Here is a 27,956-nt window from a genome sequence, read left to right as displayed (position 1 = left end):
CAGGAAAGGAAGACAGGAACAAAGATATCATAGTACTGTGGAAAAGAGCACTGGACTAGAAGGCAGAAGACCTGTGTCCCAGCTGGGCTTTGTTGAGCAAGTCACCTAACTTTCATTAGACCCCAGTGACCACATCTGTAAAATGAGAAAGTTGGAGACAACCTCTAAACCACATTTTGACTCAAATATTGTAGGATTCTAGTTCTTTAAAGCAATCGATGGACATTTTTAAGAATCAGCAAATGATGGACAAAGGAAACATGGTCATGGTTCATGGAATGGTTTAGAATTCTGGAAATTGTATAAAGAGAATAAGGAGAATTGTCTAGGAGATGAAAGAATCTAAAGTCAAGGATGGGGCAGAGTGCACACAGCAAATGACAGTCCAGACAAAGCATCTTTGTGAAAGGCCTAGTATTTTTAAAATTTATTTTAATTTATTTCTAATTTTATTTAGAATGATAATCACAACTTAATAAGTGAATGATATCTAGAGATAACTTGAAGCACTTCACAATCTTGGTAGTTGTAACTTCACCTTGAAATAAAGCCCTCTTTTGTACAATTTGATCACAGATGATGATAACAATGGGGTGGCTTAGGGCAGGGACTTTATCCCATATAATCTCAAACAGCACACTCAAAGGCCACCACAAATAAAATAAAATTTACATTATTTAATATGATTAATTTATATTTTCTAAATACTATGTAAGGGTAAATAAAAATATCTTTCGACAGTTTTTTTTTTTTAATTTTTATTGATTTAACAGACAGTCCTTTAAAAAAAACCCATATATCATGTGCTTGCAGAATGATCACAAATTGAGTTAATACCTTGGAAATTCTTTCTTGCCAAATCACAGTCTTAAAACCTCTTCTCTATTAAAATTCTGGAGCCACCATGGGTCATAGAAATATTTTTACTTCTCTTACCTTTAATAGGCATACTTGAAAATCATCATTAATTAATTTTAAAATAGATTTATTAGAATTGTCAGAGAGGGTTAGATACCTTCCTCTACCCTGGCTGGTCTAAGAATTAAATTGATATGAGACAAATTAACAGGAGAAAAATCAAACAAAAGATTAATAACATGTATACATGGCAGAGGCCCAGGAAAACTGACTAACTTGCCAAAATGGTCCAAACCCTCACCTTAAATACAATCTTCAGCTAAAGACAAAAGAGGATGTTGGAGGTAGTGGTTTGGGACCTCAAAGGGGGAGGAAGACAATTCACATAGAGATGGAAGAGCAAATATTTGGCAAACAAATGCTTGGGTCATGTGGAGACAGTGGTACACTGAGTGGACTCTGATCTCTAAGGATACCCCCACCACACCTGGTCCATATTCTTTGCAGATTTCTCTGGTGATAGCTCTATTCCTATAACAGCCCCTCTATCTAAATTCTTAAGGCAGTTAGCAAGAAGGTCAAAGTTTCTTCCTGAGTCTTTTGGGCCTTGATTGTTTTCAGCTTGAAATAATTCACATGCCAGATATATTTTGGGGTGGCAGATTTTGTTCCCCTACAGTCTCGCCTTTGAAACTTCTAGAAGTTTCACAGTCCAGAAATTGAATAGATATATTGCTTTATATCTCATCCAATCAGTCTCATAGTCCTGAGAATAAGTCAGTTCATTTCTGGAGGCTGTGATGCAGGTAGGCTTTCAAAGTTAGGCCTATAGGGTGCAAGCAATCAGATATTTAATAAGAGGTATTTGTGTGGAGACAAAAGAAAAACAAAGGTTAATGATTGGAGCAAATTCTAAACCCAGTGTCTGAGTCTTGAGAGCTGCCAATCAAGATTTCTAGATATCAGGGTCAAAGCATCTTTTACAGTTTGAAATGTCTTCAGTGACGTCATTGGGTGTTCAGGTAAACTTTCCAAGAAGCTTACACAGCAACAGTCAAGAGGTTTGTCTAAATATAGGCAATTATGGTGATCTCTCTAAAGTTTATAACAAGTTGTTCAGCTTCAGTTTGCAGGGCTTCAGGAAAAGGGCAGCTTTAGTTCTCAATGATTCCAAGTGAAAAGGAGCAGCAGGAGAAAAATTGGAAACATTAGTTTGAAGAGCTGTAGCCAAATATTTGAGGAAACTATACGAATTCAGGATCCAGTCCAGTTTGCAGGCCTGGATCTATATATATAGATTATAGTTTCTGCTGAAACAAACTTTTTTTCTCTAAAAATTACCCTCACTTCTATCAAAGAAAACCAAATTAAGACTAATTTGTTCACAAAATAAGTTTAGTGTCATTAAATTTGGCCTGATTATTTACCTAAGTCCAGCAAGAATAGTAATTGACCATATAATCTCTTTTAAATCTGCTTTACTGGACTTTTTCAAAGGAATCTCCAGATTGAACTTTTAAATGCCTCTCATACCATGAAGCCATGCCAAGGACTTGACATCAGATTTACCTGTAATATATATAGATTTGGGTGAATTCTTCTCTTCTTGATGTCCCGAAAATATCCTGAGGTTCTTGTACCTGCCAGGAAATGACCTTCCTTACTCACTTGGTAAGGCTGCTGGGAACCCTGTAAGAAAGGTACCAGGCTGTTTTTCCAAAGGTTTCCAAAGCTTTATGGCGCCATAAAGTCAATCTTAGTTCCTTAAAGCTGTCTGGTCATATCTGATTCTACGCATATTCTCAAAGATGACATTCCAGTCAAAGCCTTGGTAATATAACCAATGTTTCCAATTGTGTTCTAATACAAGGAGAATAGATTCTTAGTGAACATGTGTAAATAAATACATTGCCATGAAAATAAGAATACTCACTAAGAGTTTCCAAATTCTGGAGGGATCAGGTAGGAAGAAAAAGTTGTTTCAATTCTACTTACAAAGGTATAATTTACCAAATTGCTATAAGCTATAGTTAATATAAGAGGAAATATTTCTTTTTATCTGAAAAGCAAAGATTAAAAAGCCAGTAATATTTCAGACAAAAAGTCGTAAAAATTATAAATCATATTCATCAGTTCATTCAGTCCCATATAATTATTCTTATTGATCTTGATCTTTTATTAGCAGTTTTATGAAGCCATTAGGTTTTTCATTAGAATTCTATAATTTCTTACTAGTTTAGTTGTATGATCTGCAAGTTATCAGAAACTTATATTTGTCCAAAAATCCTTTCTATGAATCATCTTGAAGATCTTCATTTTGTAAAAACATTTAAGTAAAACAATAACTGTCTATAAATGACAAAAGACAAATTAAAGATCTGATTGCAATGCAATTGACAAGGAAATTTGGCTATTTCTGTGACATACATTTTAAGATAATAACTAGAAAAATGATAACATACCAGGACATATCTGAATTTTAGGAATTTCATATAACTTCTAGAACATTTATATTAATAAAATTTACCCATACAATATAACCTAAGAAGGTTTATCATTTCTCATTTGACAATGCTTCCCATGTAATTTGACATACCATGTTTGTTAGTATAATATCTCTCTTTGAGATTTTTCAGGGGCCCTCTGAAACATCCCAAAGTTAGCTAGAGGTCAAAAGGACTTTATTTACAATTTTGATTTAGGAAAGTTTGTCAAAGATATCAAAAGGTTTTAAAACACTTGGTCAAATAGGATTATATTGGTCACTGTGAAACAATACTTATTCACTTAATCAAAGTGACAATAAAAGATTTCAAAAGTAAATACAGAAAGTTACAACAGGTTACTTGAAAGGTAAGAAATTTTACAATCTGTTATCAAAGTAGATGAATATTCCAAGAAAACTTTGTCTTCCTAACAAGAGAGAGAAAACCAAATTCTAATTTTGCACCAGCTTACTTTTAACGTTAGGATTAATTCACTCAGTTAAATTTATTTTAATCTTAACCAGTCCTGACCAAGCACAAAACACTTCGCAGGGTTCCTTTTCCACAAATCTTCTATAACTTCCTTTTTCACCATCAGATTTTGTCCTGTGATTTCTCTTTTACTCTCTCCCTCTTTTTTTAACCTCTCTTTAGGACAAAATTACTTTTTTTCCTTAACAAAAAGCATTTCCACTCATACCTTTTTTCTCCTTACATATGAAGATGTTTTCCTTATTAGTTTTAGTAGTTTTAATTATATAGATTAATTAGAATTTGTAACCCTTAGAAACCTTAATTTCTAGTGAAAACTAAGAAGTAAGCAACTGTAAACTGGTATACCAGTATTTTTTTTTATTGGAAAACTTATAAATACATTTTATAATTTCCAAAAACATACATTTCCTCATGGCATAATTTTTTTTTTCAATATGATGCATGACATATTTCTAATAAACCCAACATCTTTAGTTTTTCTGTAATAAGAAGACAAAAGTAGACATAGATTTGTTTAACAATTAATATTTCAGTACTTTATCTTCTCTAGAAATGATCTAGACAGTCAATGAATTCCCATCATTTAACTTAGCAAAACTCTAAAGTTTCAAGTTAGCAATAAATTTTGAGGAAATTACTTTTAAGTAGATATGTCATAAAACATAATTATTCTTAAAGAGTTCATCTAAAAACTCTTGTTTCATTTAAATTTATTTAATTACTTATGAAAATTTTATCATACAAAATTTATCTTTTTTTGCTGACAAATTTTGTAACAGAGATAACTGAATGTATTTAACTTGTGGTAAACCTGGTAGATGTGTTTTATTTACATTTAATGCTGATAACTCTCAAGATAGGCCTGTTTAATTAAACCAACAAACTTAAACTTGCTTTTATTTATTAAAGATTAATCCTAGATCAGGTACACTTGAAAAATATTTGGATTCATTTCTACTACATTTAGAAATGTTTAATTTATAAGTGCTTACTTTTAAGTCAATTAAAAAGAGCTCTTTACAAATTAATTTTGGTAATACCATTCAGACATACAAAAATACCATATCTATAATGTACACACATAGACATAGACACAACCAGAGATATCATAGCTTTCATTGTAAAAGTTTAGTCATGAATTAGGTACAACACAAAACTCACTGGTTTATAAATAACAATTGGAATAAGTTTGTATCTGCTCAGATTGCTAAGGCTTTTTACTATGTGGAAAAGACTTTTAAGACTTGTATTTGTCCTTGATAAATCTTTAAGGAGGCTGTGAATTAGATTTTGTATGAGGGAGCATTTCCAGCAGATTGTACTTTTTAAAAGATCTCTTTTTTTTCTTTGGTGTTTCAGGTTCTACCTGATTGAGTCAACCAGGCTCAGTCTCAGGCCATTGTGAGCTGTATTTACAGTTCTGATTTTGTAGAGATTTGCAAGACAAAGATGGTTGCTTTACATTTCCCCTAAGAACTGGGCTGCTGCCGAAATAATATCAAAAGGCTGATCTGTTCATCCAACTACATTTTCTTTAATTTGCTTCTTTATATCACAGAGAAGATTTCCAACTAAAATGGAAATCAAAAGATTTCTATGTTCTAGAACTTTAGGATTCAAGGCATCGTGCCTTCAAAAAGTCTGCACAAAGCATTCAATAAATTCCCCCTTTCTGAGTGCACAAGGCCACCCCATACCAATTCACTCTAGGGGCAAAATCTTCCACTAGTGGTTCTTTTAGCCCCTAAATATCAGCCTCCAATTTCCATCTCATATTATGTGGGCTCAGGCAAACCTATTGGCTTCCTTTAGCATATTCAATTAACACTGCCTAAAGGGTGGATTTACCTGCCCTGTCCTACGATACCAGACAAGGGAAGACAAAATGTCCATCCCCACAGTGCAATCAGGCAAAAGAGATGCAACCATCTTACATAAAGCCCATTCAAATATACCAATTTTCTTATAAACTTTCATCTTAGTTCTATCAGTACGTATACTTTTAACCTTAGTTTCCATTAGGACTCTATCAACAAGTCTCAGTCTTACAAGGAGTCCCAGAAACTTTTCCTTTTTTTCCCCCAGCCATTTTATTCATTCCTGTATAAGAGGCTTTGAGGACCCCAGTAAGGGGTTGAGCCAAGGGACCCAAGCCTTTTTGTCAATCTTTGATTTGATTAATTGGCCGAACTATTGCCCCAAGCAATTGCTGGTCAGGTTTCTCAGTGTAATTTTTTCCTTCCAGCTTTTTAAATTTATCCAAACTGGGGTAATTAGAGCAGATTTGTTTGGTGGCCTTTAATGTCGGGGAGCACCAATAGGCAGTCCCTTTGGCTCACACAATCCTAGGTAGTGCTGTATTAAAAACCTTTGTTTTGATCCCATCAATGTTCATTTTATTTATCCCAACTCTTAATAACCATCTAAAGATTTCCATCTTGCTGTGATGAGTTCCATGACTCTTCCCTTTCTGATTCCTCTTTATTCCACCACTTTCAATATTTGCTTTATTTATTTTATTTTTTAACAACCCTTTAAAAATTTCCATCTTGTTGGGAAGAGTCTCTTTCTCCTTAATTCTCTTATTAATTAATCTAATGTTTTTATTAGCATCTGTAAGACCCATTGAGGTGAAGCAGAGACCACAAATTTAATAAGGCTTCCTGAACAGGTTTTTTGTTTTTGTTTTTAAAACTAAGAGAGTTCTTAAGGTTAGCTGTTATATATCATTGTATCCACCTTTTAATTTGGTCTTTCCATAGGTACCAGTAAAATAGCTGTTTATGATGAGAGCTTTCTAAAAATTGACCAATTTAGAAGTTTTTCCAATTCAAAGGATCCATCATCTGGCCATTGATGAGTAGGATCTTAATAGTGATTCAAACCAATAAGCCAATTTACAGAAAGACCCTGAGGTAACTTTCCAGACCACAGTACCACGGACACAAGAGGCGTCCCGAAGTGAGGGCATGGATGATGTAGTTCCCATCTTCCAAAGGCTCACTCCTAAAAATTGTCTAAGAAAGTTTGAGAAGATAAAGGCCCCTTATGGACTGCACCCTTAATGACAAAACTCCCCTGAGAGCTGGCACAGCTGGACAGAGACTGCTCAGAATCCCAGCCTATTTAACTGGCTGTCAAATGCACACTAGTATGTGCACCTTTTGGATGGCAGAAACCAGAGAGATTTTTCTCATTAGTATATAAACCAAACTCTCAAGGCATAGAAGACAAAAAGAAAACTTAATCAGGCCAATGGTTTTCTCCTTATAACAAATGACACAAAAGACAAAGACAAAGAAAAACAGTGACCATCCCTGGGAGAAAAAGGATCAACAACCAAAAGTAGTACTCTACCAAATTTTAAACCAAGAGTCACGAAGTCCAGAGATATTTTGGGGTGGCAGATTTTGTTCCCCAGCAATTCCCTGAAATTGTATATCAATCTGGATTTTGTACAGTTGTGCATTTTTCCTGAGAAAGTATCCATGCTTTCATTGACTTCTAAAAGAAGTCCATGACCAAAGGAGGATAGAAAATTCTACTCTGTGACCTAAAATTGACAAAAGTCAAGAAACTAGACTGCATGAAATATTTGTAAATATTACATTTAAAAAAACTCAACAGTAAAAATACAATTAAATTTTTTATTTATCACAATCTCTAGCTAGTGTGCTGACTAAATTTACTGGCAGATATCCTCACAAAAATCATAGTGATCCTTCTAAACATCACATTCTTCAGACCTAGTTCTCAAGTAGGAATTAGTCATGCAAATTCCAAAGAACACAATTTAGAGACAATTCTTGGAATCTAGCCTGGTATTAACTCAATTTGTTCAGTTCTTTTTGTTTCAATTGAAGTATGAAATACAAAAATTTCTACAGACTAACTTAATTGCATATATGTCATCCAAAATCCAAAATAAAGACAATAAATCCCTCATTATCTAAGTGGTTTTCAAATGCTCATTATAAATCCTGCTGGGTCTGAATTGTCTTTCCCCTTAAAAAAAAATTTCCCTCTGAATTTTGATATTAAATTATTGATCAATAGTGCCATTTTATGCAAACCTTACCTGTCATCACATAAGCAAACTGGAGTGAAAACTTAATAACTTTTCTAAAAATGTTTGCATGTATATATATATGGAGAGCAACTCAGCCCAAATTCTGCCTTTGGAAAAAAGTGCACAAATCCAATGAAGCAAAAAGAGCCTTGTGCTTGTTTACTGGAAGGAATAATTTGGGGAAAAAAGTAATGGCATAGCTACAAGTTAAATTGAAAACAGTGGAGCATTGATAAATGCTGAGAATTAGTCTTCCAGGCCTAAATAGCTGATAAATGGTAGAACTGTGAAAGAAAATACCTTTCCTTATATTTCCTTGAGTGATAAAATAGTTCTTTTTCTCAGCTAGTTATTAACCGACTATATACAAAGTTCTGGGATTTGTTGAAAATTCTCAGTTTTCCTGTTAATTTCCTTTAGCTGTCTTTATGTGAAGATGGGGAGGGGATGGGGGGGACATCATTAAACCACAAAAGTAAAATCCCATGTGATATTTGCTCATGTCTACCTATCTCATCTTGTACACGGGATGGACTTCCATGTACGCAACACTTGTTACAATACTGACAATATGGCCATCATTTAAATATCTGAATAATCTATACAGAGTTGGTTATTATTTATTTTTCATGAAATTACTATTTTCTTATTAGAGTGGCCCTAGAAAAACTTCTGCATATATTTACCTGCTGCATAACAAAATTTAAATCAAATGAGTTTTCCAGTCTGGAATTTTAGTTTGATTTCAAAAGAAAGATAGAGTGAATATGTTATATGATGGAAGATTTGTTTTAATTGCTTTTTAAAAAACTACTGCAAAACATTGAAAAAGACTTTTTTCTTAGAGTGTCTAATACTTGTTTGGAAAAGAACAAAGCTGCCAGCCATGGAATCTCTTTTTCTAAAAACAGAGCTATATTCATATTTTTTTAATCACCCACTTAGCAAGACTCAAGTTTATTCACAATCACATTCATTTAATCCAGCCTAAGGGAAAAAACTCTCCTTGTCTATGTAAGTTCGTGTGAAACAGCAAGGCTTCTCTCTAGGCCACTGAGAGTTCCATTAACCTCCTGCCAATCCTATCTAATGGGTAGACTCATACCTCTCTTCCTGACCTGTTCCCCTCAAATAAGGTAGAAACTTTGTAGAAGCCAAATGCATCACATTTTCTCCATTCAGCCTGTGACTAGAGACACAAAACAAAGTGAACCAAAGAAAACCACATTATCAGAACAATGAATGTTTTTCTGAGATCCTTAAGAATAACTTCTAAATTCTAATTCTTCCTCAATTTTTCTTGATCCAAAATAGAATATATATTTTGATTTGCATGAAACAATTCTATTAGGCATTATATTATAAAATAATTAAGAGAGTGTTTTTGTTTGTTCTTTACTGATTATTAAAGTGTCACTTTTCATTGCAGAAAATTTGGGGTGAGTGGGGAAGCATAAAGAACAATATGCAGTCCAAATCAATCATAATCCCACTACCTACAGATAGCTATTTGTTGTATTTCTTTCCAGTATTTTTCCATTAACATTTTAATATATATATACATATAAACATTATATATTTTTTTCTCAAATTAAGATCACAATGAATATACAAATTTGTTTCTTTTTTTTCACTCAACCTTAAGCATTTCCCTGGTCATTAAAATCGTGTAATGATTGTTAAACATTCAGTCATATGGATTATTGGTGCTTACCAATACTAACTCCTCGAGAGCTTTGTGAAAATGTGGATACACTGCCCCCAATTCAGAAGATTCTGATACAGCAAGTTTAGCCCTGAGCATTTGTATTTATAATAAGTGGTTCTGACACTCAGATCAAGCTTGAAAACCACTGCTGTACACTAAAATCTACTTACTTCTCCCTTTCTGTTGGGCATATAAACTGCTTTCAGCGTTTTGCTATATAAATATATTATAACATTTATTACGTTACTCTGTCAACATCACTGATTAATTTCTTAGGATTAATTCCTCAAAGGGGAATTATTATCAATAATTTTCAATATTGTCAATAATTTTCAAGGGTAAGAATTGTTTTTTAAGTTTTTGTTGTACAAAACCATATTATTTTCTTTCCTGGTTTAAATTCTATTTTCAGTGTATTAGGACAACATTAAATCCTTGACTGTATTGAACATTATCCTTACTTTTATCTTTGCCAATATGAATAGCAAAAAAATGAATTTGCATTTCTTTAATTCACATTAGTTTAATTCAAAGTAAGGTTGAATTATTTTTATATAATTTTGTACTTCTTCCTGCATAAATTACCTACCAATGTCCTTTGCAGGTTTTAAAGGATTTTCCTATGTGTTTTACACAATTGCATGTTGATTCACATAATTTTTCAGTTTTTAAAAAATATATTAAAATTTATCAGGACTACAAAAAAACTTTCTAGCATCATTCAGGTAAATATTCTGGACATTTTAACACCTGATATTTAAATTTTATGGAGAGTTTAGTATGAAGAGAACACTCAAGTTAAAAGAGTACAGACCTAAAACTAAAGAGACTTTCTCATGTGTATATAATTAATGGATCCTTTTTTATAAGGATAATAAAGCATTAGCAAAATTACACAGTAGTTTAGACAAATAAAATCCATTAGGTCCATATATTATTGATATCAGAGACAATAATGAAGAGTTCAACCTACTAAGTGAGATGTAATTGAATTTGTTTTAACCAGACTAAATATAATATTGCAAACTATTTATTCTACAAATTATATATACCCTGAATATCTTGTGTGCAAACAATGACTAAGTCTAAGGCTTGTATATCAGTCCTTTACAATAATATTCTCAAATCCAGGAAATCATAAGAACACTTTACTAAACAAACTTTTAAAAATTTCTCTGTTTATATAGGTAGACATTTTATCACATATAAACTTTAATATCTCACCAACAGAAAAAATTATACTATAATAATTATGGTCTAGAAGTAAATACAATGAGTGAGGCATAAAGTAAACATAAAAGCATATCTAAATCTATAGAATTTAATGATAAATTATTTATGGAAATATAGAGAGTAAGAGATAAATATCTTAGCTTAAATTAAGCATGGTTTCAACAAGAAAATCTTAATTTGCACTAATTTACCCAAAATTAATCAATGGAAAAAGTTTAGTTCTGTTAATTCCCATTCTAAAGCTTTTGTTTAGTTAACAAAAATGGGTCCCAGATTCTAGGGCAATAAGAGATGGATTTTCATAATCTCAAACTCAATTGAATTATTTCAGGAGTAAAAACCCCTGGAATTTTTCTAGAGGTCCTGGAATTTGTCCGGGTGAGCATTTTTGTTCCAGTCCTGAATTAAGTTCCCCATCACCTCACCACTATGAAAAAAGCTATTTGGAGAGGGGTTTTTCTTACCTAGGATTCCCCTAAATCATAAAAGGAAAAGGCAAATAAGTGTGTTACCTGGGTCCTATTGCAGTCTATAAAAGGTCACTGTCAACATACCTGGGCTCTCAAATGTGGTTTACACTGCCAGCAAATATATGATCACTTATTGTTGTTTCTTCCTCTCCTTCCATTTTTAAATGAAAGCAATCCATTTCAATTGAGTTTATTCTGTAAAAGCTGCATTTAATAGAATGAAAGGAATAATTAATGTAAAAAATAGCCCACAATATTTTTCTTCTTTCCTTTATCTGCTTGGCAGATCACTATTATGGCTTCTCTGATGCTTAATCAGGACAAGAGTATCCTTATCATCAATATGAGTTTCTGGCATAGATTTCAAAATCTATGTCTGAAATGTATGAAGAGGATTTCAAACTAATAGTAAAATGTGCCGCAGCAAGGATCTGCTTTCTATGTCCCTTATTTACCTGACTCCTTATGACTTCCTTAGGCTTGCTTGTAATTATTCCTTCAGGGTTCCTTTTTCTTTTTGCCTGGATAAAAAATACTTTTTAAACTAGTCTAGAAAACTGAGTAAAGTAACTTTATGTATATTTTAAAAGTCAGTTGATGATTCTTATTAATAACATGTAAAAGTGATGCATTCTATAAAATAGAACACATGTTCAAATAGTCCTTACAGATGTGGTTTATGCTGCATTTTAAATAACAATCTAAGGACTCCTTTAGACCTAAACTGATTACATAGAGAAATTACATCTTTAGTCAGACAATTGTAGAAAATAGCAGGCACTTTTAATAGGCAAAGAAATCTTGAAATCCTAAAGACTGTCTCTAAATATTAATTACAAAGTGCCTTCATTTAAGAAAAGTAAATTTTACATGTGATAGTATTATGTGAATTCTATTGAAGGACCACAGGAAAATGTGGATTGTGAACTGGGCAGTGACTTACCTACGGGTCAAGTATATTATATTAACCAAATATAGATACATACACACACATATATAAGGATAGCAGTGTGAAACTGATCTGTTTTTACATGGCCTATTAGATGTTATTAGAAAGACAATGTCTTAGAATAACTTTGTAGAAAGCTTTATTCCAAACAATTTTCTCAACAAAAAGCTTTTTTTCCTTATCCATTTTTTAATTTTGCTTTTTTGTTTTCTATTGTGCTGTGAAACTGTCTTTGGATATGGCTAGTAACCATGTTAAATAACCCTCTCATGAAATGATTTTAGTTTTATCAAAGGAATGGTCTAAACCGACAATAAAATAATTGGAATACCACTTTATTGGAAAAAAATCTAATAGAAATGTTTAAGACTAAAGTGGATTATAAAACTAATTTTCTCCAAAATAGAAAACTTTAGTTGTTAGCTTCACTTCATTGAAAGACAAATTTTTTAGCTTCTTATGGACATAAAATCAATTAAAGCAACTCTTTTCTCCTAACAGCATTTTTAAAAAATAGATGGCTCTAGCTTCACTGAATATTCGTTCATCCCTAGATTTCAGTCTGGTCCTTTTGGTGATTAAACTGACAACTTGGTATTGTTCACTTCAGGAATTATATTAATTATTTTACACCACTAACATGGGACTTACTTGGAAATGTGGGGACAGCTAATTATTTAATTAGCATTTAATAAATGGTAGTCTAACTTTTAAAAAGTGTTAATCCTCTCAAAGTGTGTGGTTTACTCATGGGAAATGTTTACTCTCCAAGTGGATCAGACCATTACAACACTGGAAAATGCACATCATTTACCTGAAATACTACAAAAACATTTTAAAAGAATAAATACATTAATAGGCTGATTTGTGGTGAAACGTGACATTTTATTCATCAACTAAATGATATTTCACTTGCAAATCAATGTTCAAATGCTACTCATTAACATGAGGTTGTTTTGTTTTATGGGAGGCAAAACCCATGACACATTTTTTTAATCCTTTTAGAGAATAATTAGAATATGCTATCCTTATTCCCCTAAAGATATAAACATGGAGGAAATCTAATCTAGTGTTTGTTTGCAAAGTCCATATCAAATGCAGCATGACTTCCTGTGGTTTAATTACATAATTTAAACAGTCAAATTGGATATATGATCCTGGTTTCTAAATAGTATCTAGTGACTTTAAGAATCAACATGAAATTCAAATATAAGCTCCCTGAGAGCTGCTGCTACATTTCTCTTGACTATTCTATGACTTCCAGCCCAGGAAACTGAACCAACACAAATAATAAAAGGAATAAAAATTAAGCCATACTCTTTGTTGTCAGGAAATCAGTACACAAAAATTAGTGGCTGATTTGCTGATTTGTTTATGCAATTATGTTTTTCCTTCTGGGAATGAATTTTCATTTGTCTCTTACGGGTCATTGACATTCTTAGAGGCAAAGGAATTCAAGACACAATTTCTCAATTACTAGTAAATTCAAGTTTATTACTGTTTTGTAAAAAAAAAAAAAATCCATGTAATTGGTTGATGTTGATGTCAGTTACTTGACAAGAAATGAACTGTGAAAGTGAACAACACCAAATGCCAGAGGTTTAATACACTTTGAAGGAAATTACAATTGCCTGGTGGAAGGGGCTGCAGGATGACAAAATGAGAGGTTTATTTAGCGTCTGGGAGAAGCTTATAAAAGAGCTTAAATCCTCATTCCTTCTAACATCTTAACAGCTGTGCAGTTTCTTACAAAATATGTTTTATCGTTTCAAGAAATGCTGTTAACCTCGCAGTTTTAAAACTGAATGAACAAGGCCTCTTGGACAAATTGAAAAACAAATGGTGGTACGACAAAGGAGAATGTGGCAGCGGGGGAGGTGACTCCAAGGTTAGCCTCAATGTCACCAAAAGCGGGTAAACAGTATGTAAAGTAATAGGTGCATCTGCTGGGAGACATAATTTAGACCTACTAATACCACCGGAGTTGCTAGTCAAGTCCCTTCGCAAACTTAAGTATGCAATTACTGTCAAAGCAAAAATATTTGCAAACAATATCAATTTGGGGACACACTAACAAACGTAACTAAAATAGTCACTGAAAATCTCTGGCTCTGAAGAAGTTATGGATCAGACATAGTCCTAGGAACCTCAATTTTGGAAAGCAGGCTTTTGAAAGAGCAATTAGCGAAGAGGAGAGAGAACAGAGAAGTTGTCTGTTTTGTTTTCCTCACCAGAGCTGCCACGAAATGTTTTTAAGTAATAACAATAATCTGACTCCACTAAATCAGGTACCTACCAGAAAGACATTTCTCCACTTAAAACTCTCAGGCTTCCATTAAATAGCAAGTTATATAACAAATCAAAGGTAATCGTGTGAACTAGACATTTTTTGCCTTCCGTAATGGATCAAACTAAAGAAAGATCGGGCTACAAAAATAAGACCAACTCAGCTTTATCTTTACTGCATCCCTGTCATATTTCCAGCTTCATAAAATAATGTTTTACTTTTATTTCTAAGCAGTGTCTAAAGAAAAAAACGGCATACAATCAGCAGAAGTTATTAACTAGTGTTCCAGAACTCTTCTTCACTGTGGATAGACGTAAAGAAAACAATCCAGAGATGGGAATATTCTGACTGAATTTTCTTTCCTTACATATCTTCAACTGGTATGTAAGAACATTGAAAAATTTTAAATATACACTCTATCTTTTAAATTCTAGAGAATTGCCCAAAACAAGTAGTCCTGCTCATCTTCAGGTTCTTCGTTGGGCTACAAATTCTCTCACTTGCCTGGCCACCAAACCCAGAGAATTATGCTCTGTTTGAAGGGTATATCTGTCAAGGAGGCTGCAAACCTCACCCTCTTCCAATGCTGGTAACTTCCCCTCGATCCTGATCTGAAAAGCCTTTCAAATTCAGCTCACTTGTATATTTCCATCTTATAGACAGCCCTGTTGCAGGAGGAGAAAAAATAAACTTTGCAAAATGAATATTCTGGCCACAGAAGGAGGCATGAAAAAGGAGGAGACACAGAATTGTGTGGACCCAATTCTGATCACCCATCTCCTATCCTGAGGGAGAATTTGAGTCCCTGGAGAAAAAAAGCAGAGAAAAGCTAGAGAGAGTCATCAGGGATTCTTCTGAGATGGTTCCCCTTTAAGACACCTCCATTCAAGACAGCAACCGTATGTTTTCTTCAGAAGTATTAACTCTTTTTTATTTTGGAGCCCCAACTTGCCTAGAATGTTCTGATCATTTCCATAAAAATATGAATACATAAATACATACATATATACACACATAAATAGAAAATTACTCATTTACACTAATAATCTACTCCTCTATGCAAATTAGAAACGTAAGAAAATGTACTCTAATAGCACCAGAGAAAACAAAACTGAAGATATTCTATTCAATTAGAAAAACTTTGTTTGCAAATTTTTATTTTTATCACAAATATAAACAAAGTATGACATTGCTTAACAGATAAAATTTTCCACAAAAAATTAATAATAAATTCCTGTTTTAGTGTATATTAAAGACTCTTAGACTCTTTCCAAAGAAAAATAAGCAAGCAGAAGCAGAAATGTACACATAATGGAAAAATCTACGTAACAAAAGTCATTTAAATTTATTTAAATAAGGGATTGGACAACTCAATTGAATTTTAATCTGTTTGCATCCAACATTGGCACATAATGGACACCAAATAAATATTTGTTGTCCAAAGAAATAAATATGAAGCTAACCTTGTAGTTTTCAAAAATCAAACTGCTTATTCCTGTACTTTCACCTGTTACTTTCACCAAACATGAGCTATAAGATGATATTCTAAAATGTTATTTCATATTTTGAGTCATTTTCTAAAATGTTATAAAAATTAACATAAAATGTATGTTAATTACATATATAATTACAGTATGTTCTATTTTCCCTCAGGAATTTTGTTTTCACACTAGAAAAATATTTCTAGTAGGTTGTATATTGATATAATATTTATCACCAATAGAATAGGTGATAATAACAATACCCTACTCTGCATTTATTTTAAAAGGTGATATTTTAAATGGCCTGACCTAACTTAGAATCAAAGTAAATTACCAGGAGACAGTTGCTGCTTTTAAATTTTTGTTCTGTAGCTCCTTTGGGTGACTGATTTTCTTTTTAAACTTACCTTATCCCTTCCATTTGGCCTGATCTTTTTCGAAGAGGTGAAAGGAGGAAAAGTGCTGAATTGGAGGAAGAGGCTGGCTCTTAAGCCTTTGCTAAGTATAAAGCCAAAGCAGAAGAGAAAATTAAATACTGCCAGTTTATCTACAAGGCACATTGTGTGAAATGCACACTCAGTGATCTCAGCACAAGTATACTATAATCTGGTGTGATCTGGTTTTGACATACAGAACCTTAGTAGGAAAAAATTAACTTTCCTAACGGTGATTCATCTGGCAAAGGGGGGAAAGCATGGAAAGCTGTACCACACATGAATATGTTCCAATGAGGGGCTAATTGACCCACCTGTCATTTACAGGATTATAACAAGGAAAGACATCTCCAGCCTTCCATACAGCAGCACATTATTAAAGTTCTGCTTTACCTGGGCTATGCACCAGTATCTATGGGTAAAAGAAGAAATACCCACTGTTGATTGATTGATTTAATATAATCAACAACTGAATTATTTAGAGTCACAGTGGCAGCTTCCAGTTCACAAAATAATTAGCATCCCCACTCAACTGATAGCCATTCCCAGAGCATGACCAAGGCAGCCCTAGGCCAGAGGCTCCACAGAAGAAATAAGGAAAAAGGTCTGGTATGTTAAATGAAATAAAGTGGAAAGGCATGATTTGGGAGGGGATGAATTTGTTTGAAAAATTACTCCTTTGAATGTTATTGTGCTGTGGCCTTTTTTATGGTCATAAGAAATTCATACTCATTCTTGTGAATAACAGAAATTTACTAATTGGCAATGAACCAATTTAAAAGTTTCATTGCAAAATCTAAAACTCATACCCCCTTTGATTAATCTGATATGATTTAGTCTGAGCACAAATGATACACAGAATTTTGTGCCAATTTTTATGTGAGTTGTTTAATCCAGGTTCTAGTTGGAAATTTTGGCAATACTTGTAATCATCAATGACCCATAATGCTAATAATATCTACAAAATTATTGATTTTTTCTGTTTGTTTTATACTTTATTCTCCTCCTATATATATAAAAATAGGCATACTCATGGATGTGGATATTCATATTTAAGTCATTTTGTAAATGTGGTTACCAAATAATGAGCTCTTTAGGAATTATAGTAAATCTCACAATACCCAGTTTTTAATTTGGCATTTTGAAGAATACAACCCATTCCTGACTTTAAAATATGTTATACTTGCAAATGGCCTTCTCCCCAGCCATGGAAACCAATGCAATAATAAAGGGATTATTATGGAAAATATGCATTCATAGGCAGGAAAAAATGTTGTGAACAAAGACCAGTAAGGGAAGCTAACCCTTGGAGAAGGACTCTCCTAGTAATGAATTTCTTGCTCAGTGCCTGACATTGCACAAGTTGACCATTAAGCTTGGTTGTTAATAAATATCTATTATTCAAAATTCCAGTCTAATCGTATCCTCTAAAACCAGACTACTGGAGTGAATAGCAGAAGGGACAAAGAGGCAAGGGGAAAATGAAGCAGGTAGGAGAAATGGTCCTTAAGAAGGAAGAGAGATAAGTCAAAGGCAGTCTTCATTTAATCCAGGGGTCCCCAACCCTGCCTGCAGCCTCTTAGGAACCAGGCCACACAGCAGGAGGTGAGCAGTGGGTGAGTGACAAGCTTCATCTGCCACTCCCCATTGCCTGCATTACCACCTGAACCATCCCTCCCCCGACCCCTTGGAAAAAGTGTCTTCCACGAAACTGGTCCCTGGTGCCAAAAAGGTTGTGGACCGCTGATGTAATCCATATTTTTGCCTTCAGCTCTCCCATCTATAAGAAACTTTAAGGAAACTGCTTTCATTTTCCTTCTCTTTTTAGCATTAAGTCCTCCTCCTCCCCACACAACCCATGCAAGAAGTACAATATAGACTAATATAAGGTATTTTACACGCGCGTTAAAAAGGCTTTGGTGAGCTAGCCTGGGGACCTAAAACCCCTTAGTATCAGTTAAACAAAAATGCTTGTTCTGGATTCAGAATAATTTAAATGTAATAATTTTACAGAGCCCCTACCCTGAGTCAGATATCCTTGTAAATATTTTACAAAGATGAATGAGATGTGGCTACTATTCTCAAGTTCACAGTTCACCAACCAACCCTCAGGTGTGGTTTTGTAACAATCACTTCATAAATGGAAGTGGGGGATGTAATGTGGGGGTGGGGAGGTTATAGACAGTAAAATCTAGATTAACTGGGGCTAACCAAGGACCCCAATTAACCATAATCCTCACCCCACACCCAAACTCAGTTTTTTAGTACAAAGCTGACATTAGATTTTAATCCAAAAAACAATATAATATTTTAGGACTGTGGCAAGTGCATATGCTTAAATTGAACAATGAACCTTGTAAGATCTTTTGACATTGATACAAAAATTAAATTGAATTCAGAAACCAGATAAACAAAGAGAAAAACTTATATTTTAGAAACTTTTTTCAGAACAACAGTACCAAAAAAATGGATTTTAGTTTAACTGTTAATCAGAAAACTCAATTAACCAGAAACCCCTATTTCTTAAGTCTTCTGTTGTTAATATTTTTAATTACACAGACCATTACAAACCCTGATTCAGGTACTTCCTAGCTGACTAGATGAGTTAACCTCTCTGTGCTTTGGTTTCCTCATTTGTAAAATACAGGTGATAATAGTAACTAAACATGTAAAATACTTTTAATAATCCCTGGTACATAGTAAGTGCTCAGTAAATGTTAGGAATCATCATCACCATAATTATTAATGCATTACCTAGTTGTGTAGATAGGTTTATAGAATTAATCCCTTGGTAACCAAATAAATGTATGCTGTGTTTCTCCAAATGCACTCAACATTTCCTAGAAGAAGTGAGGCATTAGGAGATACAGTCAGACAAAATGATTGTGGCAGCCTTAAAAATGTCAAGAGGAATGCAAGGAGTCTCTCTCTGAATGTAAAAGCAAAAAGGAACAAAAACCAAACAACCACAAAAACAGTAACAACAGAAGATCCTAGGCGTTACTGCTTCCCATCCATCTTCTTAGGCTTTATTCTACATACACAGAGGTTAACATGGGAATGAAAGCCAGAAGAATTCTTAGATTCCTCAGAACACTGACACTGACTGACAAGTGAACCTTTCCTCTCTGAGACTCCTTGTATAATATTTAGTATTGAAGGACTCAAAGACAGTAGAAAAGAAAAATGGAATTTTATAGTATGAGGAGTTTGTCTGTTTATAAAAGTCTTGGTTACCCCTAACCTATCATGTATTTGTTCTAAGAATTTATAGAATATATTATAGTTACTGCACTTTATACTTAGAGTATATTCATATGGTAGACTCAAGATAGATGAAAATTATTTCTGGTGATATTATTTAAGTTAATACTGCAATTCAGAAGGAAAATATCAGCATGGGCTTATACTTTAATGATTTACATATTTGTCTTATAAGAAATTTCCTCTGCATGAGGTGGCCCTTTGTCAGTAACACCTGAATCACCCTCCTCTTTCAATTAGGTCTTGGATGAGAGTGGCAAAGGAGTCAATTTAATGATGGATACTGTAGCCATACATTTAAAGCATAGAGTAAAATTCCACTAGCTGAATCATAATGCCTGCAAGAAATGAAACCAGGCCTATCTAGCGTCTATTTTAAGCCTGTCAACCTATAGCTACTTCCATTAATTTTGAAAGAGAAAAAAAGGAGCTTCTGGATTTTGAATGACTCCACGTTTATGGTGGGAAAACTGAAAATGCTCAAGAAACCCAATCCAGGCTAATAGTTTTGGATTCACAGTAATTGCATACATTTTATTTAAAACTCGTCCCTAGCAGTATGTGCCTGTTACCTAAAGCGATGGAGCAGGCCCCAGTTTTATGTCTGATTTGAAACCTGGGCCTACAGTACAAGACATAACACCTACTGTGGCCTCTGCTCTGTCACTTTGCCATGCGATTCTAATGTAGTTTTACTTGAATAACATAAAATAACATATATAATGTTATTTATGTTATTTTCCACGTGAAGAACTCCTGTAAACCTTGCCGTTTTGAAACTCAGTGAGGCAGGCGTCTTAGACAAGCTGAAAAACAAATGGTGGTACGATAAAGGTGAATGTGGACCCAAGGACTCTGGAAGCAAGGTCAGTCGCTGCAGTTCGGGGCCTCCTCTTGTGTTCACAAAACAGTAAATGGGAGCAATTGTCAAGAGTATATGGAAACAGCAAAAACTAAATGTTTCTCTATACACTGCCTAAACTAGAAGCTAATGTCATAGATTTAAGCCAAAGGGAGTATCTTTTCAGAAAATTGCAAACTGCTCCTCAATATAAGGCTTTTAAATAAACTTAACTGTAAAAATATATAAAATAATAAAATTCCTATATTATTCTCAAATATACGTACCACTAATAAAAATAGTGCTTTCGGATTTGGTTTTTATTTGTTTTGGAGGCAAAGACCATGAAATGTATTATTTCAAGAACTGATGTATTCTCAAAACAGGAAATGGGGAATTGATCAGCAGTCATCTACAGAAAGAATATTTTAAATATTAAATATATTTTATTCAGAAGTTCAGTCTTTTGTCACTATTTTGCCAAGCATTCCACTTTAGTTTGAAGATGACCTGTTATATTTTTGTTCTGATAAACAGAGTAAACCTTCCAAATGTGTTCTATCAAAATTATTTTAATAAATCAATGTTTATGAATAATATCTTCAGCTTCTAAAATCTCATTCATGAATTTTTTTTTTAGAACAATGCAGGAACCTATAGGCCTGATCATGTTGAGTACAAATGAAAATAGTCTTACAAACAGTTATATTTTCATTTAAAGAAAAAAATGCAGTAATTTATCAGTGAATCTAAATACCTGCACAAATTAATAGGACATAATGCCTGAAAGCCATTGTTGAGGATTCTTGAAATCTTCATTTATTTTTTCCTGTATCTTCTTTTAGAAAGAAAAAAATTATTGGTTATTCTACGACATTAAATAGGTGAATTACATGTATAAGAGAACCTCAGTTAATTTAAGAAAGAGACAAAGTAATGTTAACTGATCTCTATTCAGGCTTCTCCCTGTGTTTTAATCACTTTTGTCTGCCTTTGAACCAGAGTGGAATGAGAAAAGCTTGGCCAAATAATGAAATATCTATTTCAAACCCTTATGTAAAGTTAGAGAAGCAAAAGTACTTAATGAGTGATTATTTTTAAAATGAAGTTACCCTAAATTTTTGGTCCAATCAGTTGATGTTATGGCTAAGAGGACAGTGTACATAGTAATTTTTAAAATTAAACCTTTTCCTAATAAAACTATTTAAGCTTGCACAAAACACACTGCTGACCATGGGGCATCCTTCAGGTAGTCTACCCAAAATACTTATTCAAATAATGTTATATAATATATATTTACAATTTATGAAAAATTATGAATTCTTGTTACAATTTTAATATCTTCCAATAATATGCTTGACTATTTCTGAATTTATTATGAAATAATATGTATTCTAAATCTCTGGAGAATAATATGTCTAAAATATTAACTGATCAAGCACTTTTAAGTGAAATGGAATCATATTTTAAAGTCAATAAAAATAGTTATAAATCTGTCCATAAATAATTTAGTTCTCAACTGACCATGGAAAAATTTGTATATTTTTAAAGTATCTTTTTAAAAAGTTTCCAATGTGTTGCATATATAGTTATTCCTAAATAGTATATAATATGTTAAAGTGACACTTTCCAGGAGATTTCTTAAACAGATGTGACTAAAAGAACAAATAACATGTACCCTAGCACACTATTTGCATATATTTGATAAAGTCATGATGAACAAAATGTGAAACTGCTAGCTTAAAGTCCCTTAGTTCTTTAAGTAGGAAGCATGAAGTTAAATTTATTCAAAAGAAATATCAAACATTAAAAATGTTTTAATGGAGGGAAAGCCAAAAGAGGTTTCCTTCGCATGTAATTGGGTTTTAAAAATGTCATTTTCAAACTTAACAATAATAAGCCCACTTCTGCCTATGCTTATATATGGCTAAGTATAGTGGTTTTCATTGTATATTTAGCAATGATAAAATGTTATAGATTTTGTTGAATGTAATTACACACAATTTATTGGTAATCATCATAACTTCACTTCTGCCAAGACCTATAAGCTTTATGTTTAAATCCATAAAGCTACACCAGTGACTTATACATGTTAAATAATTTCAGGTTAAATTAAGCATTTACTTTAATTAGCTGTTTGGATTTCATGTGTTCTTCCATCTTCTGGATGTGACTTTCCACAGTTAATTCAAGTGTCTTTATCCCCCCCAGGACAAGACGAGTGCCTTGAGCCTGAGCAACGTAGCAGGCGTCTTCTACATTCTGGTTGGCGGCTTGGGCTTGGCAATGCTGGTGGCTTTGATAGAGTTCTGTTACAAGTCCAGGGCAGAAGCGAAGAGAATGAAGGTGGCAAAGAGTGCACAGACTTTTAACCCAACTTCCTCGCAGAATACTCAGAATTTAGCAACCTATAGAGAAGGTTACAACGTATATGGAACCGAAAGTATTAAAATTTAGGGGTAGGACTTAGGGCCTGCTACAGTGAGTGGGTGATGCATTCTGTAAATGCAGTGTTGTGACCTGTCTGTGGTGGTATTGCTTGCTTCTAATTTAGAGCTTTACATTTTTGAAAACTTCAGTGCACTGTTCAGTTTTCTCTGGCTGCAGATGTACTGTTCGAAACTTTATGTTGCCAATAGATATCTGCATTGAAAGGGTTCAAAAGACAAAAACAAACTTCCAGAATTGCTCTGTAAAATGTTTTAAACAGTATATTCTACCTGAAAATTGGGAGAAATTTGAAATTAGATCTGGGTTTCCTTGTACACAGAACAGGCTAATCTTCTCTGGAACAAACTAATTTTAAGGTAAATGCTAACAAAATAAGCATAAAACCTGTTTCAAATTATCAAAGCCTAGACAGTTGCCTATTTTTAATAAGGTTGTGTTGTTTTCTGAGAAAATATATGTAAAATCTCCAAGGCACATAGTAAGCACTCAATGAATTTTAGCTCCTATTCTAATTTGTTTTATATACATTAGCCATCTTTCTATATTTTTAAAGAGTGGAACCCTGCTGTTTGTTCATCTGGCAGTAGTCCTTGAGTCAGACCTTTAGGCAGGAGTGATCATCAGAATATTGACTACAATTCACATTTATTAGATGAAATTCAACTTTTATTTTCATAGCATCATTAAGGTGAACAGGCATTTTAGGCAATTTCTCCATCAAAGATGTCAGCAATATATGTTCATTAGGAAAGACACAGTAAAAATAAAAATTGCAGTGAGTATTTATTGACTTTTGTTTTCATTTCAATTGCTTTTAAGTAAGCCAGATCAGTCCCACTTACATCCTCTCATCATGTGACAATAAAAAATTATAAGCATTCAGTGAAATATAGGATGGAGGTCATTTTTTTTAAGACTCTAAATGTCTAGTACTTTTTCCCTCTGATAATAGAAAATGGTTTTAAAATAAGATCTGGAAACATTTGTTGTTGCTTTCCTTAAAGTCAGGTCTCTAAAACCCATTTTCTGAAATTATATATAATGGCCATTCTATTATAATGATAAATGAAACTTTGAACTCCCAAGAGACACTTAGTGCTTGATGTACCCTAGAGTCAAACCCAATATAATTTTTATAAGAATAAGATGTATACCTGAGGTTATGCCAGGTAAACATGCTTGATTTTGATATTTATTTATAAAAAAACTATTGAGGGAGTTTCCTGGTGGCCTAGTGGTTAGGATTCCGGGCTTTCACAGCTGTGGCCCAGGTTCAGCCCCTGGTCAGGGAACTGAGATGTCACCAGCCTGGTGGCATGGCCAAAAAAAAAAGCTATTGAAATACTTGTTAGTATCTTAAAGCAAAGAGCAAAAGCCATCTCTTTTTAACCAAGATCTAATTGCTTTTATCCATAATCTAGAAATCAGTGACTGAGTACAACTGTACATAGATAAGCCCAAAGTGGTTCTTTCCAAATTTTGTGAAAAAGAATTGAGAACAAAATCCTCAATTCACTCAGATCAGAATGTTTAGAGTATGTATTCTAATAGCAGAACAACAAATTATGAGGATGTCAAGGTTTCTTAGCCATTATAGTAACGCTTTCAACTTAATATTTACAGAATTGTTGAGAGATTTTTCCCAAACTGCGAAAAACAATACCTGAGAAGTTTTCAGAGCCAATTATTTGGACTTCATTCTGTGATGAATTTCATAAGATATCGTTTAAAAGTTTTCTTTAGCATAGCAAATGCATTCTAGAAAAATTCTAGAAATACTCATGGATGCTAGTTCAATACAAAGTTCTGGGAAATTGCTAGAAAGAGATATGAATTCCCAGGTTATGTACATAAAATTCACATGTAATAAATGTTTTTGGAGTCAGAACCTAGTACTGCAGTTCATCACATGAATTGCCTTTAGAGCTGAACCTTTAAGACAATAAATTTCAAATAAAAATAAAGCATTCATATCCATAAGTCTTTTAAAAGACTTAATGGCATTCAGAGCAAATGAAATGATCTGATTCTGTAGAGAAGACTTGAGAGCAAGTATTTTCCATTGTACTCCCATATTAAATGGCTTTTTCCTTTCAAAAATTCTATTGACCATAATTATGAAAATGACTGATAATTTAGATAATATTGTATCAGAATTTCAAAAACAAAACCTGAATGTCTACTTTAAAAGTGATCATCCCTCAAGGGAACACCTAATTAAGGTCACAGCCATTGGCCATAACATCCAACCAGAACCAGAACCAGACTATATGGTAAATTTGTAAGAAAGTTTTCCAGTTTGAGTAGTCTCAACAGGGTCACACAAAGATGAAATGACATTTTATGTAAGAAGCAGGATATATAAGTATAGGAAATAAGAATGCAGAGAACTAAGAATACTAAGATTTAAAGAGAGAATAAGCAGTTGTCAAAGACTTATTAACACTCAGTTGCATTAATCTATAGAGAAGGAGAGATTACTTGAGAGTACATGGAATACTTCCTGTTTTGATATTTTCTTTTCCTCATAAAGGCAATCAAGAAAATAAAGGGAAAAAAATAGATTTTATGGCAAAACCTTTCTGAAAAAATCACAGTGCTCTTATTAATTATATTTTAATATTTTCACTTCAAAAAAACTTAAAACTAAACTAATAGATTTTTAAAAATAATTATTTTACTTAATATTAAATGTTGAAAGGGAATCTGAAGAAACAAATTCAGACTGTCGTCTTGGTTTGTTTTAATTTAGTGATGAGTAATTTCTGTAGAGATTGTCTCCTGACTCCTGATTATAAAGATAAGTAAAATTTAATTTTTGAGACTGTTCACTAAAGGTGAACTATAATAATGACCTCGGTGTTTATCATACATACATCAGTAGCAAGTTGACTTCAACTTTCTGAAGTTATCAGCGTAACTGATCTCAAAACCTTCTCATTATAATAGTTTCTAATCCAATTTTTATTTCATATTTAATACATCATTATTCTAATATTTAAGTTACAGGGCAGACTAAATACAGGGATGGAATTTCCTAAAGAATTAGGTAAACTTAAATTCACAACAGGGAATTAAGACACAATATGAGTTATGAGAAAGTTATGATAAGCCACAACAAACTTAGGGGATATCTCCTTTACCTTATTTCTTCTTGAGTTAACATTAAATTTCAGCTACTAGAAAGAATTTAAAGGCAATGAATGAACAGCAAGTAGATTTTCATAATAACACTGCCTGTTTCTCCTCAGTGTAGTATTATTACCTGCTACCTAATATGACAGAACAAGAATATAATGAGGATTTCAGAGACCTGACCCCATAATATCAATCCGGGAACTTCCTCAGTGATGACCGTTCAATGAGGCATTGAAACATGCCCCCTTTCAGTGCACTTCCCTTTAAGCACTTAAAGCTTCTTAAAATATGAGTTTTAACTTACATAGCAGGCATAGAATGAACATTATGTCACTAATTGTCCTATTCTGGGTCAATATCTATAGCTGCTGTGAATGAATGAAAGTATCTGTGGATAGATCTGTGTTCTGAAAACAGGAAGATCTGTCATAAATAGTCCATATATATATAGTTTGGTTAGACAATTCATCACAATTTTAAGAGTATAATCATTTAACTGTTAAGACATTTTATAACAAGAAAAAAAGATCCAAACACAGAATGCTGTCAAACCTAAAGAAGCTTTTAAGTTGGACTAGAAATACCAGGGTGTAGAGTGCAGCAAGTTAAAAGATGTGCCCTGCTTAGATTTGCCAAACAAAATCTTGTTTTACGATTTTAAAATTAGTTCTTAAACAGATAGGACCACAAACTCTAGAGTGATTTATTCTTCCAGGTAGTTGAGCTTTTCTTTCCTGTGATAAGCAGTTTTCATATGACCAGAAGAATATGGAAAAAATGCAGATGTCTAATTATTGATATTTTGGTGTTTGTTGTGTCATATTTTGTTAAAAAGACAGAAATATTGTAACACTCCACATTCTTTCTGTTTCCTTTCCATGCAACCCAGCTGACCTTTTCTGAAGCCATAAGAAACAAAGCCAGATTATCCATCACTGGGAGTGTAGGTGAAAATGGCCGCGTCTTGACACCCGACTGCCCAAAGGCTGTACACACTGGAACTGCAATTAGACAAAGTTCAGGATTGGCTGTCATTGCATCAGACCTACCATAAAAACCAAAAAAATAATTGAGTGCCTTAATTAAACTGTGTTGGTGACTGATGGAAACGCAGCCCTGAGGGACACGCTAAGTGCAGGTCTTCGCAAACCAATCCTTTGGCTGAGAGCGGGAAGTACGTCCTAAGGCGCCGAACATCAGCAGCAGCAACATGTGCATGAGCTCAGCTCGGAAACCCAAACTCAGATTTTATATCAGGAAAACTCAAAATTTAGAATTTTTTTCGGGGAGTGGGTGGGGGGAGCTGGGATGGGTGTATCAACAGCAACAGATTTCACTTGAGTGGACTTCAAACCTTTAAATCAGACATGCGAGTTAGCACATCAAACTGTGAAGTTCTTGCTCAGAAAGGCCTCAGTCTTCACTCCAAGGGATAAAATAGTTACAGAAGTCAATGAATATGCTAACCTGTGTCTCCAGAACACCCATATATTCAATGGAAGACTATCCAGCCAAGAAAACAAAATCACTAAACTCTGATAAGAAAATAATAAACAAACATGTAAATCCTGTGAAAAAATTTAAAGGAAGTATTTACACTTACTTTGGAGAAAACAAATACTGAAACATGCTTGCTTTTTAACTGACGTAAATTCGGTAGAGGACAACACAATTCTTTTTTCTAACCATCTTAGGGAACAATACATTGCAATAATTGAAATAAATGCCATCACTGTAAGAATCTTTAGAGACTTTTTTAAAATAAAAGTTGTTGGTCATCTTCTTGTTTGCT

General features: G+C 33.4%; 1 protein-coding gene across 2 annotated transcripts in view; it reads left to right on the top strand.

The window, feature by feature from the left end:
• Positions 1 to 27,218, top strand: part of GRIA4 (glutamate ionotropic receptor AMPA type subunit 4) — a 519,215-nt gene extending 491,997 nt beyond the window's left edge. Inside the window, exons 14-16 of one of the 2 annotated variants that reach the window (XM_061202612.1) lie at positions 20,486 to 20,600; positions 22,787 to 22,921; positions 27,054 to 27,218. In XM_061202612.1, the coding sequence (XP_061058595.1) occupies positions 20,486 to 20,600; positions 22,787 to 22,921; positions 27,054 to 27,218 (415 nt within the window). Of the gene's footprint in view, positions 1 to 14,041; positions 14,157 to 20,485; positions 20,601 to 22,786; positions 22,922 to 27,053 lie in introns of both variants that reach the window. The other variant, XM_061202613.1, reaches the window with a different exon arrangement.
• Positions 27,219 to 27,956: the final 738 nt, after the last annotated feature.

This window comes from Eubalaena glacialis, chromosome 10, assembly GCF_028564815.1.
Source record: "Eubalaena glacialis isolate mEubGla1 chromosome 10, mEubGla1.1.hap2.+ XY, whole genome shotgun sequence".
Lineage (NCBI taxonomy): Eukaryota > Metazoa > Chordata > Mammalia > Artiodactyla > Balaenidae > Eubalaena > Eubalaena glacialis.
This window is presented reverse-complemented; position numbering and strand designations above follow the sequence as displayed.